Source organism: Alligator sinensis, unplaced genomic scaffold, assembly GCF_000455745.1.
Source record: "Alligator sinensis unplaced genomic scaffold, ASM45574v1 scaffold78_1, whole genome shotgun sequence".
Taxonomy (NCBI): domain Eukaryota; kingdom Metazoa; phylum Chordata; order Crocodylia; family Alligatoridae; genus Alligator; species Alligator sinensis.
This window is the reverse complement of record NW_005842171.1, coordinates 661,044-673,112: the sequence shown is the minus strand read 5'-3', so window position 1 is coordinate 673,112 and position 12,069 is coordinate 661,044. Positions and strand designations below refer to the sequence as shown.

The 12,069-nt window shown below is 45.7% G+C and overlaps 1 protein-coding gene across 6 annotated transcripts in view; it reads left to right on the top strand.

Moving 5' to 3' along the window:
* The window catches only part of SFMBT1 (Scm like with four mbt domains 1), a 169,711-nt gene that overhangs the window by 108,857 nt on the left and 48,785 nt on the right, over positions 1 to 12,069 (top strand). For all 6 annotated transcript variants that reach the window (XM_006025869.3, XM_006025870.3, XM_014520970.2 and 3 more), the window contains 3 exons: positions 930 to 1,056; positions 2,547 to 2,660; positions 9,650 to 9,692. In XM_006025869.3, the coding sequence (XP_006025931.1) occupies positions 930 to 1,056; positions 2,547 to 2,660; positions 9,650 to 9,692 (284 nt within the window). The remainder of the gene's footprint in view (positions 1 to 929; positions 1,057 to 2,546; positions 2,661 to 9,649; positions 9,693 to 12,069) is intronic.

Genomic DNA, 12,069 nt, shown 5'->3' with positions numbered 1-12,069 from the left:
TGAGGAGCACCAAGTGTTTCCTATAACCCTTGCCACCCTTCTTTACTTAAACTGTTTAGGCCCTTGAATTTATTGAGGGACATCCCTTACACTTTGATTTGAAGAGGGTGCTCCTGGCAAGTTTCTCATTATGCTATGTTCTCTTCTTGGTCCTTCCCCTAATTATCTGCAAATACAAGCTGTGGTCCTTTGCAAATAGCTGAATACTTATCCTTTCTCCAAGAATGGTGGGTTGAGAGGCATTGAAGACTGCACAATATCTCCAAAGTTGTTAATTATTAGTTATTATAAAAGTAAGTAGATGATGGGTCAGGTAGGGACAATAAAATAAAATCCTGCTGTTTTAGGAAAAAAGCAAAAAAATAAAAAAAAACCTCCCTTGCTAGATGCAAAACTTGTACCTAATTTGGATGAGGAAAGACATTTACTTGGGATTGATTGTCACAGATGCATTGAAAAAGGTTCTCCAGACTCAAAGGAAAAAGGCAGATTAAGGTAATCTTCTGCCTTGCCTCCTCATTTTCAGTTTGCAGGTGAAAGAGATAGCTAGCAGAAAAGTTGTTGGGAGGAGTTTCTTAATTGCTAAATAGTATTGATTAAATCCTGTCATCAAGTTTCATAGCTGCATCCATCTCATGTTTCAGTGCAAATACACACTTGCATGTGTCTGTCATTAAATACCTAACTGGCTTGCTTTACTAAAATACCTTGTAATCTGAAATAGGCTTACATCTTCCAACACCTCTTAATTACACTGGAAATTCCTCTGGATCCTTATGTGCTTACATGTTTTCAGATCTCCCATCACACTCATGTAATCAAGACTGTTCAATATAGTCTTTCACATGGAAGTTTATAACTAATGCACTGGTAAATGCATATATATTTACTTGATTCAAACTCTTCTTGATCTGTCATCCTTTCGTTAGCTCACTTCTGACCATGGATTTAAAGAGAGCATGAAGCTTGAAGCTGTGAACCCTGTTGATACTGAGGAAATTTGCATTGCTACAGTTACCAAGGTGAAAGGTTCCTATCTCTGGCTTCAGCTAGAAGGTAAGTATGATTTGATGGGAGAAAGATTTGAACTGGGTTTGACTTTCCCAGGAGTGGTGTTAGTTCCACAGTCTGACACAGAGATTGTAATAAATTGTCAGACTTTCTGCTAATAATGGCCAGGAGTCACCATATTTTATCACATATGTCATACCTCAGAATAAGATATGCACCTTGTTTTTGAAAGGCAGAAAGAAGGAAAAAAGATCATTCCTTGTAGTAAGTAATTGATTAGGAGCAGGTAGGTAGCTGAACATGGTTTTTGTTCTGCTCCTTGCAGATTGCATACCAACATTATTTTGGCTTTTGCCCAGCTGAAGTTTAAGTGGCAAACTGTTGTTACCATATTTGTTTACATATCCTGCACTCTCCTGTTTCCAGCTGCTGATTTTGGAGAAAAAGGCACAATGTATGCAAGAAAATATGGTACTGTCTCCTTCGATAGGAGTGCAGTATTACTGGCCTATTCTTTTTGCCCCATCCTAGGCATTAAGGCTCTGTTTGTATAGAAAATGTCTGTCCCCAGTGTGCTGCATTACTCCAGGCAGGCTGCCTTACTCCAGGCAGACTTCCTTCTACACTGGAAGCAAAGTAGTTGTGTTTTGGAAGACAGGCTGTTTGGCGCTGTGACTTTCAGCGAGAGTTAGTCCTTCCCAAGAATCTCATAGTGGTGGTTGCCCTCCTCCCAGTTTCAAAGGCAGCTTTCCCAGTGACTGAGGGCACTGCTTCTTGGGGATGGCAAATCTACCAGATAGATAAGATTAACATAACGATGCGCGCTTGAGGTAAAAATCACTGTGTGCAGAGCAGCAGTTCCCAACACTGGGTCAGTACCCAAATGAGGGTTGCGGGGGCAATGCCAGTGGTGCCACACAGAAAAGAGAAGCCCTCCCGTGTGCTGGGAGCTCCCCCACTGCCACTGCCACACTCCGCTTCCAGCAGCGGGGTGCAGAAAAAAAAGCTTGGGAACCACTGATGTAGAGAGTCAGCATTAGGTCTCTGCACTGTGCAAATCCAGTTTCATCATTAGTTTGAGGGCTGTCCTTGTTCTCTATATAGAGCATAGGCTTTGTCCTATTTTGTGCATATATTTGATTTTGATCAAAGTTTCACAGAGGTCTAAAAGTTGTATAGCACTTGTTAGATTTTCCTTTTAAAAGTATCTCCAAAATAGGGATGTCCCATGTTATACATGCTTTTCTATAGTCCTCCCCCCAGCCATTTGTTCTTTTAATGGCCCAAGATGCACTTACTTTTCATTCCACTACTCTGTTGAATGAAAGGAAATGACACTGCTGCTTGTAGGAGTGAAGAAATGAGATCTGGAAACAGTTACCATTCAGTGAAGGGAGGAAAAGAATAAACAACTGATGTTGTTCCAGAAGACTTTATTAAGCAAAAGTAATTTTGCTGCCAAACTTAGCAGATGACATACAGACTATTTTTAAAACTGCTATTCTTTTAAAATTTTGTTTCTGTTGACTGAATAGGCTCCAAAACGGCAGTCCCTGAATGCATAGTGAGTGTGGAATCTATGAATATATTTCCTATGGGTTGGTGCGAGACCAATGGATACCAGCTCAGACCTCCTCGAAGAGCAATAGGTACTAATTCTGTTCTGCCAAATTTGTTCTTTGTAATTAATAGCACTCATTGTAGGAATGGAAGGTCTTGTGAGAGCCTCCAAAATGGCAAGTGTAGCTACTGCAGCATTAGCCCCTTTGATGAAACTGTACAAGCTTATAGCAGTGCTCACTATACTTAAGGTGACTTCAGTCCATATAGGGAATCCATGTACTCTGCAAGTATTCCATTGCCCATTCCTTCCTGCTAGGGTAACTGGGAAACTTATATACAGGCACTCCTCACTTAACGATCGAGTTACGTTCCTACGACTTGGTCGTTAAGCGAATTGGTCAGTAAGCGAGGAGCCGTCCCTTACCGACCGCAGTCGGCCCCCAGGGAAACAGCCAGGGACGGGAAGGCGCTGGCCATGGCGGTGAGTCCTGGCCGCTGCCCTCCGGGTGGATGCTTCTCCCCCTCGTGGGTTCACAGAGCTGGCTGGAGGGTGCCGGGCTCAGCTCCACATCCCCCTCAGCTTGATGCTGAGATGCCGCGCTGCCACGCTGCTGAGACGCTGCGCTGCCGACCAGCTCTACGACTCTACAGAGAGCTGGTCATAAGTCTGCGCAGTCGTTAAACAGGTAGGTTGTTAAGTGAGGAGTACCTGTATATATGTTGACTGAGAAAGAAAAAAGGAACCTTTAGGGGCCAACGAGCAATAAACAGGCCAGCTTCCAAGTGAGTTCACTAGGGAAGGTCTGCTTGGAAGAAGGGCAGTAAGAGAGAGGAGGCAGATTAAGAGACCCAGGGAAATGGCTGGAGGACATCACAGTGCCAGAGCCACTGCCTCTGCTTGCACACGTGAGGTTTCTGTCCAGGCAGGACCACTCACCATCAAAGCTTCCACCTAGGTCCAGGTTTGGTGCTGTCGGGATTACTGTTTGCAGGTTCCTTCCAGTGATGGCCAGGTAGGGGAGTGCCTGCGATGTGAGTGGTGCCTTCTGGTGGTGTCTCTCAGGGAACAGACAAAAGATCTACAGGAGGAAGTGGTGAGGCTCCGAAGCATCCTCCGTCATGAAGAGTTCATCAGGTTGATGCTGGATGAGACCTTCAGGACTGTGGAGAAAACTGTCAAAGGCAACACTAGAGAAGGTAAAGGACACGAACTCTGAGGAAGGTGGAAGCTTGTGACCTCTGGCAGCAAGCAGAAATATTCATTTCCTCATCTGGAGAACAGATATAGAGCTCTAGCAACAGAGGAGAAGGAGCACATTCCATTGGTGGAGGAGGACAGGGCAGGCCTCTGAAAAGTAAAAGACATCGAGACCACCACCACCAAGAAGAAGCAACAGATGCTGGTGGTTGGAGAGACTCCCTTCTGCAGGGGACAGAGGCATTCATCTGCCAGCCTGACCTGTTGTCTTGGGAGGTCTGCTGCTTGCCTGGGGCCCAGATATGAGATGTCACTGATGGATTACCGAGACTCATCGAACCCTCTGACTACTACCCCATGCTGCTCATCCATGTGGCACCAATGATACTGCTGGGGGAGACCCTCAGCAGATCAAAAGTGACTACGGGGCTCTGGGTGCAAGGGTGAAGGGGACTGGGGCTCGGGTGGTATTTTTCTTGATCCTTCCAGTCCAGGGAAAGGGCCCAGGTGGAAGCAGGTGCATCCTGCAAATCAATGCATACCTGTTAGGGCTGTGCCAAATTTCGTCAGCTGTTTCGATTCGACACTTTCGACTCATTTCGAGCTCAAAACAGTGAAATCGAATTGAAAGAAAGGGCTTCGAAACAGCCTCAAAACAAAACGAGGCTAATCAAAACGTTTTGAAAGTTTAAAAACGTTTTGAGTTTCAAAGCAACCAGCAGTGAGGTGGTGGGAAACGGGAAAACCAGGACTGCGCTCCCAGCAGCCGCTGGGAGCACAGCCTTGGCTCTCCCCATCTCCCACCAATGGGCTGCGGGAAGCTGATCACAGTGCAGGGGAAAGGAACTGAACCTGGGTTCAGTTCCCCTCCCAAGTGCTGCAGTTGGGCTGGGGAAAGGAACTGAGCCCAGTCGCTCAGTTCCCCTCCCCAGCCCTACGATCGGACTGGGGATGGGAAGTCAGCCCATCCCCAGCCCGATCTGGGACGGGATGGGAAGATCAGGCTGGGGAAACTAAGTCAACCCAACTGGGCTCAGTTCCTTTCCTCAGTGCAATGGTTGAGCTAGGGAAACAAACTGAGCCCAGCTGGGCTAAGTTCATTTCCCCAGCCCAATGGTGGGGCTGGGGTTGGGAACTCAGCCCAGCTGGGCTCAGTTCGTTTCCCCAGCCTGATGGTTGGGTGAAATGTTGAAACAACGTCAAAACAGCCCCACTGTTTCGATGCAGTGAGACAGACCAGCTGTTTCAACTCTAAATGAAATTCAAAACAAAACACTGTTCCGTCCAAACCTTGAGACTGAAGTTGAAATGGAACAGTGCCATTTCGCCCAGCCCTAATAGCTGTGTAGGTGGTGTTGCCACTAGGGCTTTGGCTTCTTTGACCACGGGATGATGTTCCAGGATGAAGGATTGTTAGGAAGAGATGGGTTCCACCTTATGAAGAGATGGAAGAGCATCTTCACAGATAGGTTTGCTAACCTAGTAGGAGGGCTTTAAACTAAGTTCGCTGGGGGCTGGAGACCAAGGCCCTGAGGTAAGTGGGGAAGTGACCTGGAGGGAGCACAAGAAGGAGTGGGCAACAGGGGAGGTGTTCTCTTTTTCCTGAGAAATCAGGACAATCGGCTACTTATCTTTGGTGCCTGTACATGAATGCATGGAGCCTGGAAAACAGGTGGGAGGAATTGGAGGTCCTGGCACAGTCACGGAACTATGACGAGATTGGAATAACAGAGACTTGGTGGGATAGCTTGCATGACAGGAGCACTGTCATGGATGGATATAAACTGTTCAGGAAAGACAGGCAGGGAAGAAGAGGAGGAGAAGTTGCACTTTATGTAAGAGAGCCATATGATTGCTCAGAACTCCAGTATGAAACTGGAAAGAGGCCTGTTGAAAGTCTCTGGGCTACTGTCAGAGGGGAGAGCAACAAGGGTGATGTTGTGATGGGTGTCTGTTGTACACCACCAGACCAGGAGGATGAGGTGGATGAGGCTTTCTTCAAACATCTAGTGGAAGGGTAACAAGAAGAGTTTCTACAAGTACATCAGTAACAAGAGGAAAATCAGGGAAAGTGTCAGTCCCTTACTGAATGGGGGAGGCAACCTAGTGACAGAGGATGCAGACAAGGCTGAAGTACTTGGGTGCCTTTCACCTCAGTCTTTACAGCCAAGGTCAGCTCCCAGACTACTACATCTGGTAGCACAGTTTGGAGAGAAGGTAAGCAACCCTAAATGTGAAAGAACAGTTTAAGGACTATTTAGAAAAGCTGGACATGTACAATTCCATGGGGCCAGATGGGATGCACCTGAGGGTGCTAAGGGAGTTGGCTGATGTGATCGCAGAGACACTGGCCATCATCTTTGAAAACTCATGACGATCAGGAGAGGTCCCAGATGATTGGAAAAGGACAAATATAGTACCCATCTTTAAGCAAGTGAAGAAAGAGGATCCAGGGAACTACACACTGGTAATCACCTCAATTGCTGGAAACATAGTGGAACACATCCTCAAGGAATCCATTTCTAAGCACATGCAGAAGGTGCTTAGGAACAGTCCATGTGGATTCATCAAGGACAATGCCTGACAAACCTGATTGCCTTCTATGATGAGATGACTAGCTCTGTAGATGCAGGGGGATCAGTAGATGTGGTACCTTGACTTTAGCAAGGCTTTTGATACAGTCTCCCACAACACTCTCTCAGCCAAGCTGTGGAAGTATGGGTTGAATGAATGGACTGTAAGATAGAAAACTGGCTGGTAAGATAGATAGAAAATTGAGCTCAGAGTGTAGTAGTCAGTAGCTCAATGTCTAGTAGGCAGTCAGTATGAAGTGGAGTGCCCCAGGGATCGGTTCTGGGACCATTTTATTCAGTATCTTCATTAACAATCTGGAAGATGGGATGGATTGCACCTTGAACAAGTTCACAGACGACACCAAGCTGGGGGGGAGTAGTAGATATGCTGGAGGGTAGGTTTAGGATTTAAAGAAGCCTACACAAATTGGAGGATTGGGCCAAAAGAAATCTCGTGAGGTTCAATATGAACAAGTGCAAAATCCTACACTTAGAATGGAACAATCCCATGTGCCAGTACAGGCTGGGCACTGACTGGCTAGGCAGCAGCTCTGCAGAAAAGGACCTGTGGGTTACAGTGGGCAATAAGCTGAATATGAGCCAGTAGTGTGCCCTTGTTGCCAAGAAGGCTAATGACATACTGGGCTGCATTAGTAGGAGTGTTGCCAGAAGATCCAGAAAAGTGATTCTTCCCCTCTGTCTGGCACTGATGAGGCCACATCTAGAGTACTATGTCCAGTTTTGGGCCCCTGCTACAGAAAGCAAGCAAGACAATGCATGACAGAAAAATTGGAAAGTGTGTATCTGTATCACTTGGTTGACTGTTGATGAGCTAATGCAGATGGGCTTAGCAAAAGACAGGGTTAGAATTGCCTAGTATGTATCCAGTAACGAACTGAGATTACAGTATCAGACATTAAGGCTAATGTGGAGGGACCATTTCAAGAGCTTACATAATGTCATACAGGTCAGAGATAGCAGTAAGTTGTCATCCACTCAGCACAAATAATGAAAAATTTGACCGGGAAATATGCAGTACAAAGATCCAGGCCAAAAGGAAGGAGAGCCCAACTAGACAACACATCTGAAATAAATCGGGAATTTGGCAATCAGTATTTAAACGGGATCAAAAATTTCCTATCAGTCTTCTCTTCTGATCGAAGACATGTGTTCCTGTATCCTGTTCATTACTTATTTGTAAGATGCTTTGTCAAACTACAGATGACTACACCACCTTGAAAGAGATGGTGGTTATTCCTTTAAAAATAAAAAGCCCACGCAGTCTATGCAGTTGCCAATCTCCAAAATACAAAATCTGAACATTATAAGAATATTTTGCTTGTTGGTGGCGAGGTAGAGTGGGGAAGGAATATGAGACAGTGGGCGTGGACAGACATAAAGTGTGAAGCTCTCCAAGTGCCTTTGCAGCACTCCAAAAAGTGAGGGGGCAGATGTACACACCTGATGAAATGCTTCAAAATGGCCTTTCCACTTCAAAAATAACCTGGAACAACAGAAATTTCTCTGAACCACTTCCCTTTGAAGCACTTTACTCAACATTTGAACTCTCCACGGGAGTGTGAGAACAGGGTTGCTTGATCCCTTGGCATCCCAGAGTGACCCACAACCCTCTGGATCTAAGGAGCTGCCTTTGAGGTACATGCCAAACTCTAGTGCTTCAGTGTCACAGGACCTGGCTTAGGTGTGACCTCAGCTATTTACTGTCAGGCATAAAGGCATTTGCCTGACACCTGGGATTTGGGCTCTGCTGTAACAGGACAGTATCAAGGGCCTTTTTAGAGCAAGCTTCTGAAAGGTCTCTACAGGAAGGCCCAAGATGCTAATCAAGTCTCTAGCAGCCACCAGGTGACGTGCCTATTATAAGGAGCTATCACAGATTATGGTGGGGGATGATTTCATAGAACCCTACTCTTTTGTCAGCTCCTGAGACAGTCCACAAGAAACCAACAACTCCAATGCTTCTAACCCAGGAAAAAGGGAAGGACTCTCTTTTTTGGAGCCTATCTGGCAGTAGGAGGGTAACTTAGAATTTGGAGAGTCCCTCCTGTTCAGAAACAGAGGTGGCTTGATTTTTGGAGGCTTATCACCCAGCAGTCTCATCTAAGGTCTCCCTTGCTAATACTGCAACCTGAACCATCCTAACAGACTGTCCCCTCAACCTCATATCAGACCGGATCATCAACATCATGTCTACCATGCCCTTCTCCTCACAGACAGTGATGGAGACTCTTATAACCACACTCAACAGGCAGAAAAAGGAGCTTCCAGGTAAGGATGGCCAAATGTTTCTCCACAATGAGGAGTGCTTTTATGCTGGTGGCTTGCTTATGAAGCACTGGGGAAAGCTTGGCACAGATCTCCATGAATGTGGCCTCCCAGCAGAAGTGTGAGAGTGTCGGGGACGGCAGGGAGGGGAGATGCAGTGCTTGGTCAGACAGCAAGTTCGTATTCTCCTTTGTGTTCAGCTGTCCTTGATGACTTCCAGAGACTGGGGCCTGAAAGGCATGCTAGAATGTCTGCAGAACACCAGCATAGCCATTTTAAAGTGCTCCAGAAGGGCAGGAGCTGTACATCTGCACAATGCCAAAGTGCTTTAAATTGGAAAGGGATTTGAAACACTTTGTTTGCACATCTAATACCCAAGGTAAAATCATAAAAACATATACTTCTTATGCATTGGCATTTCAGACTGGCTTGGGTTTTGGCAGTGTATGTAGCATCTAAGCCTAATGGGCTTTAAGAATGAGCTTTATATTTATGTGAGAGGCAAGGATTTCTTAGGGTGATACATTTATTGGACCAACTGCATAGCTGGGACAGAGTTAGGCAAGCTTTTGAATTCAAGTCTTCATCGGCGGGGGGGCTTTGAGATGCAAGGAAGCAATGTCTTGGATTTGAAAGCTTGTCTAACTCTATCCCAACTACACCGTCCAATAAAAGATATCGCCCTAAGAAATCCTTGCCTCTCACATAATTCCTGGACCATCACAGCTACAACATCACTCTAACACTACCTTAAATGGATAGAAGGAACATATCAAATAAGTGTTGCCAGATCTCCGATCTTTTATGAGGAGTGTGTATATAAAACTGAGAGCCATTCCTCATTTCATTATATTAGTCAGTCCATACTGGTTGGATAATTTTGCCAAGATGACTAAAATGTGCAGCATATATTGGCTGTGAAATGATATGTGTAAAAGTTTCATAATGAAAGTTAAATTTGCTTGTTCTTTCACTTTGTGTTCTTACCCTCCAATCTCCTTTTCTCCCTGACTTATAGTAAATAAACAGAAGAAAATTGCAGTTGTTCAGCCAGAAAAACAGTAAGTAACAAATTTATTACCAGTCAGTATGGATGGTGATTTGCTTTTGGGAGCTTTCCGTTTGCAAAAAAAAAATGGTGACCTTTTTTTCAGGCCCCACATTACACACGCATAACATCAGCAGAAACTGTAAGTGTGGAAAAACATATTCCCTTCTGAAATGGACTATAATGTTGTTTGGGGCGAAACACCTAATGAGTAGGGTGCTTGGTTTTTTTCAGTTTACTTCATCAAGACTAGTGGTTCGCAACCTTTTTAGACTTGAGGCACACCTAGGCAGACTCAAGGCACCCCTTGAAAAATGCCAGCTCTTAGTAGTTTTTCTGTTGCAAGGAGTTCAGAAAGACCACAACTATGGATTTCTATTTGAAATCTCTGGGTTTATCTTGTGAATCATGTTTGTAAACCTAACAGTGTCAACATTGTGTGATACCCCAGGGCACCCATAAAACAATCTCAAGGTACCTCAGGGTGCTGTGGCACCCTGGTAAAGAATCACTAATCTGGACTAAACTGCTTAATGGGTCAACTTTCTGAGAACTTGGCTCTTACAACACTAGTACAGTGGTTAATTGTTGAAGTATTGTTAGCATAATAGGCCCTCAAAGAAACAACAAAATCAGGATATTTACCCCATCTTTGTAATTGGGACATTACAAACATGCTTTAAGGCAGTGGTTCTCAACCTTTTTAGACTCAAGGCATCCCTCATTATAGATTTCATAGACATTAGGGCTGGAAGGGACCTCAGAAGATCATTGAGTCCAGCCCTCTGCCCCATGGGCAGGAAGTCAGCTGGGGTCAAAGGATCCCAGCAAGATAAACATCCAAATGTTAAAGGAGTCCAGAGTAGGTGCTTGCACCACCTCTGGCAGCAGTCTGTTCCAGGCCTTAGGGGCTTGGACAGTAAATAAGTTCTTCCTTATGCCCAGCCTGAAACGGTCTTGGAGGAGTTTGTGACCGTTTGACCTTGTCATCCCTTGGGGCGCTCTGGTGAACAGGTGTTTCCCCAGATCCTGATATACGCCCCTTATATACTTATAGGCAGCCACTAGGTCCCCCCTGAGCCTGCACTTTTCCAAGCTGAAGAGTCCCACAGCTCTCAGCCTCTTATAAAGCCTGTTTTCCTGCCCTCTGATCATGCACGTGGCTCTCCTCTGGACTCTCTCAAGCTTCGCCACATCCTTTTTAAATTGTGGAGCCCAGTATTGGATGCAGTACTCCAGCTGCGGCCTCACCAAGGCCGAGTACAGTGGGAGGATGACATCCTGGGATTTGCTTGAGAAACATCTATGGATGCAAGCCAGAGTTTTGCTCACTTTACCAGCTGCAACATCACATTGGTGGCTCATATTCGTCTTGTGGTCAATCATGACGCCCAAGTCCCTTTCGGCCGTGGTGCTTGCAAGTGTAGCAGTGCCGAGCCTGTAAGTATGCTGCAGGTTTGTCTACCCAAGGTGAAGTACCTTGCATTTTTTGGTGTTGAACAACTTCAGGTTTTCATCTGCCCATTTTCTGAGCCTGTCAAGGTCAGCCTGGATCACCATCCTGTCCTCAGGTGTGGACGCTTTAGCCCGCTTTACCCCAAAGTTTGGTGTCATCGGCGAACTTGGCCAGTCCACTTCTGATACCAATGTCCACATTAATGAAGATGTTAAAGAGGCCCAAGGATGGAACCTTGGGGGACCCCACTGGTCACGGTGCACCACGATGATTGACTTCCATGAACTACCACTCTCTGCGTCCAACCTCAGCTCAAGGCATCCTCTATCAGTTCTATGAATTGAGCTAGCATCCCATTTCAAAAACAAAGTTATTCATTGCAGTGCTTACCTCCGTGTAGAGGGGCTGGCATGGGGCAGCGGCCAGGCAGGAAAAAAGCTGACCCTTTCCTTATCTGCTTGTTTCCTAACATTTTCTGCGTCACCCTTTATAGAATCATAGAAAATTAGGGTTAGAAGGGACCTCAGGAGATCATCTAATCCAACCCCCTGCTCAGAGCAGCAACATCCCCAACTAGATCACCCCAGCCAAGGCTTTGTCTAGCTGGTTCTTAACCTCCAAGGATGGAGATTCTACAACCATTCTGGGTAATCTGTTCCAGTGCTTTACTATCCTCCTAGTGAGAGAGATTCTCTAGTTTCTTACCTAAATTTCCCTTGCTGCAACTTGAGACCATTCTCCTTATTCTGCCACCACTGAGAAAAGTCTAGCTCCATCCTCTTTGGAATCAGCCTTGAGGTAGTTGAAGATTGCTATTAAAATCCCTTTGTCGCATGGCACTAAGGTGCCTGCTTCTTTAAGGGCAGAAACTGCCTAGAGAGTACCCAGTCAGTTAGGAACTCCACAGCTGCAGGTTACCGTAGCAGCAGGGATG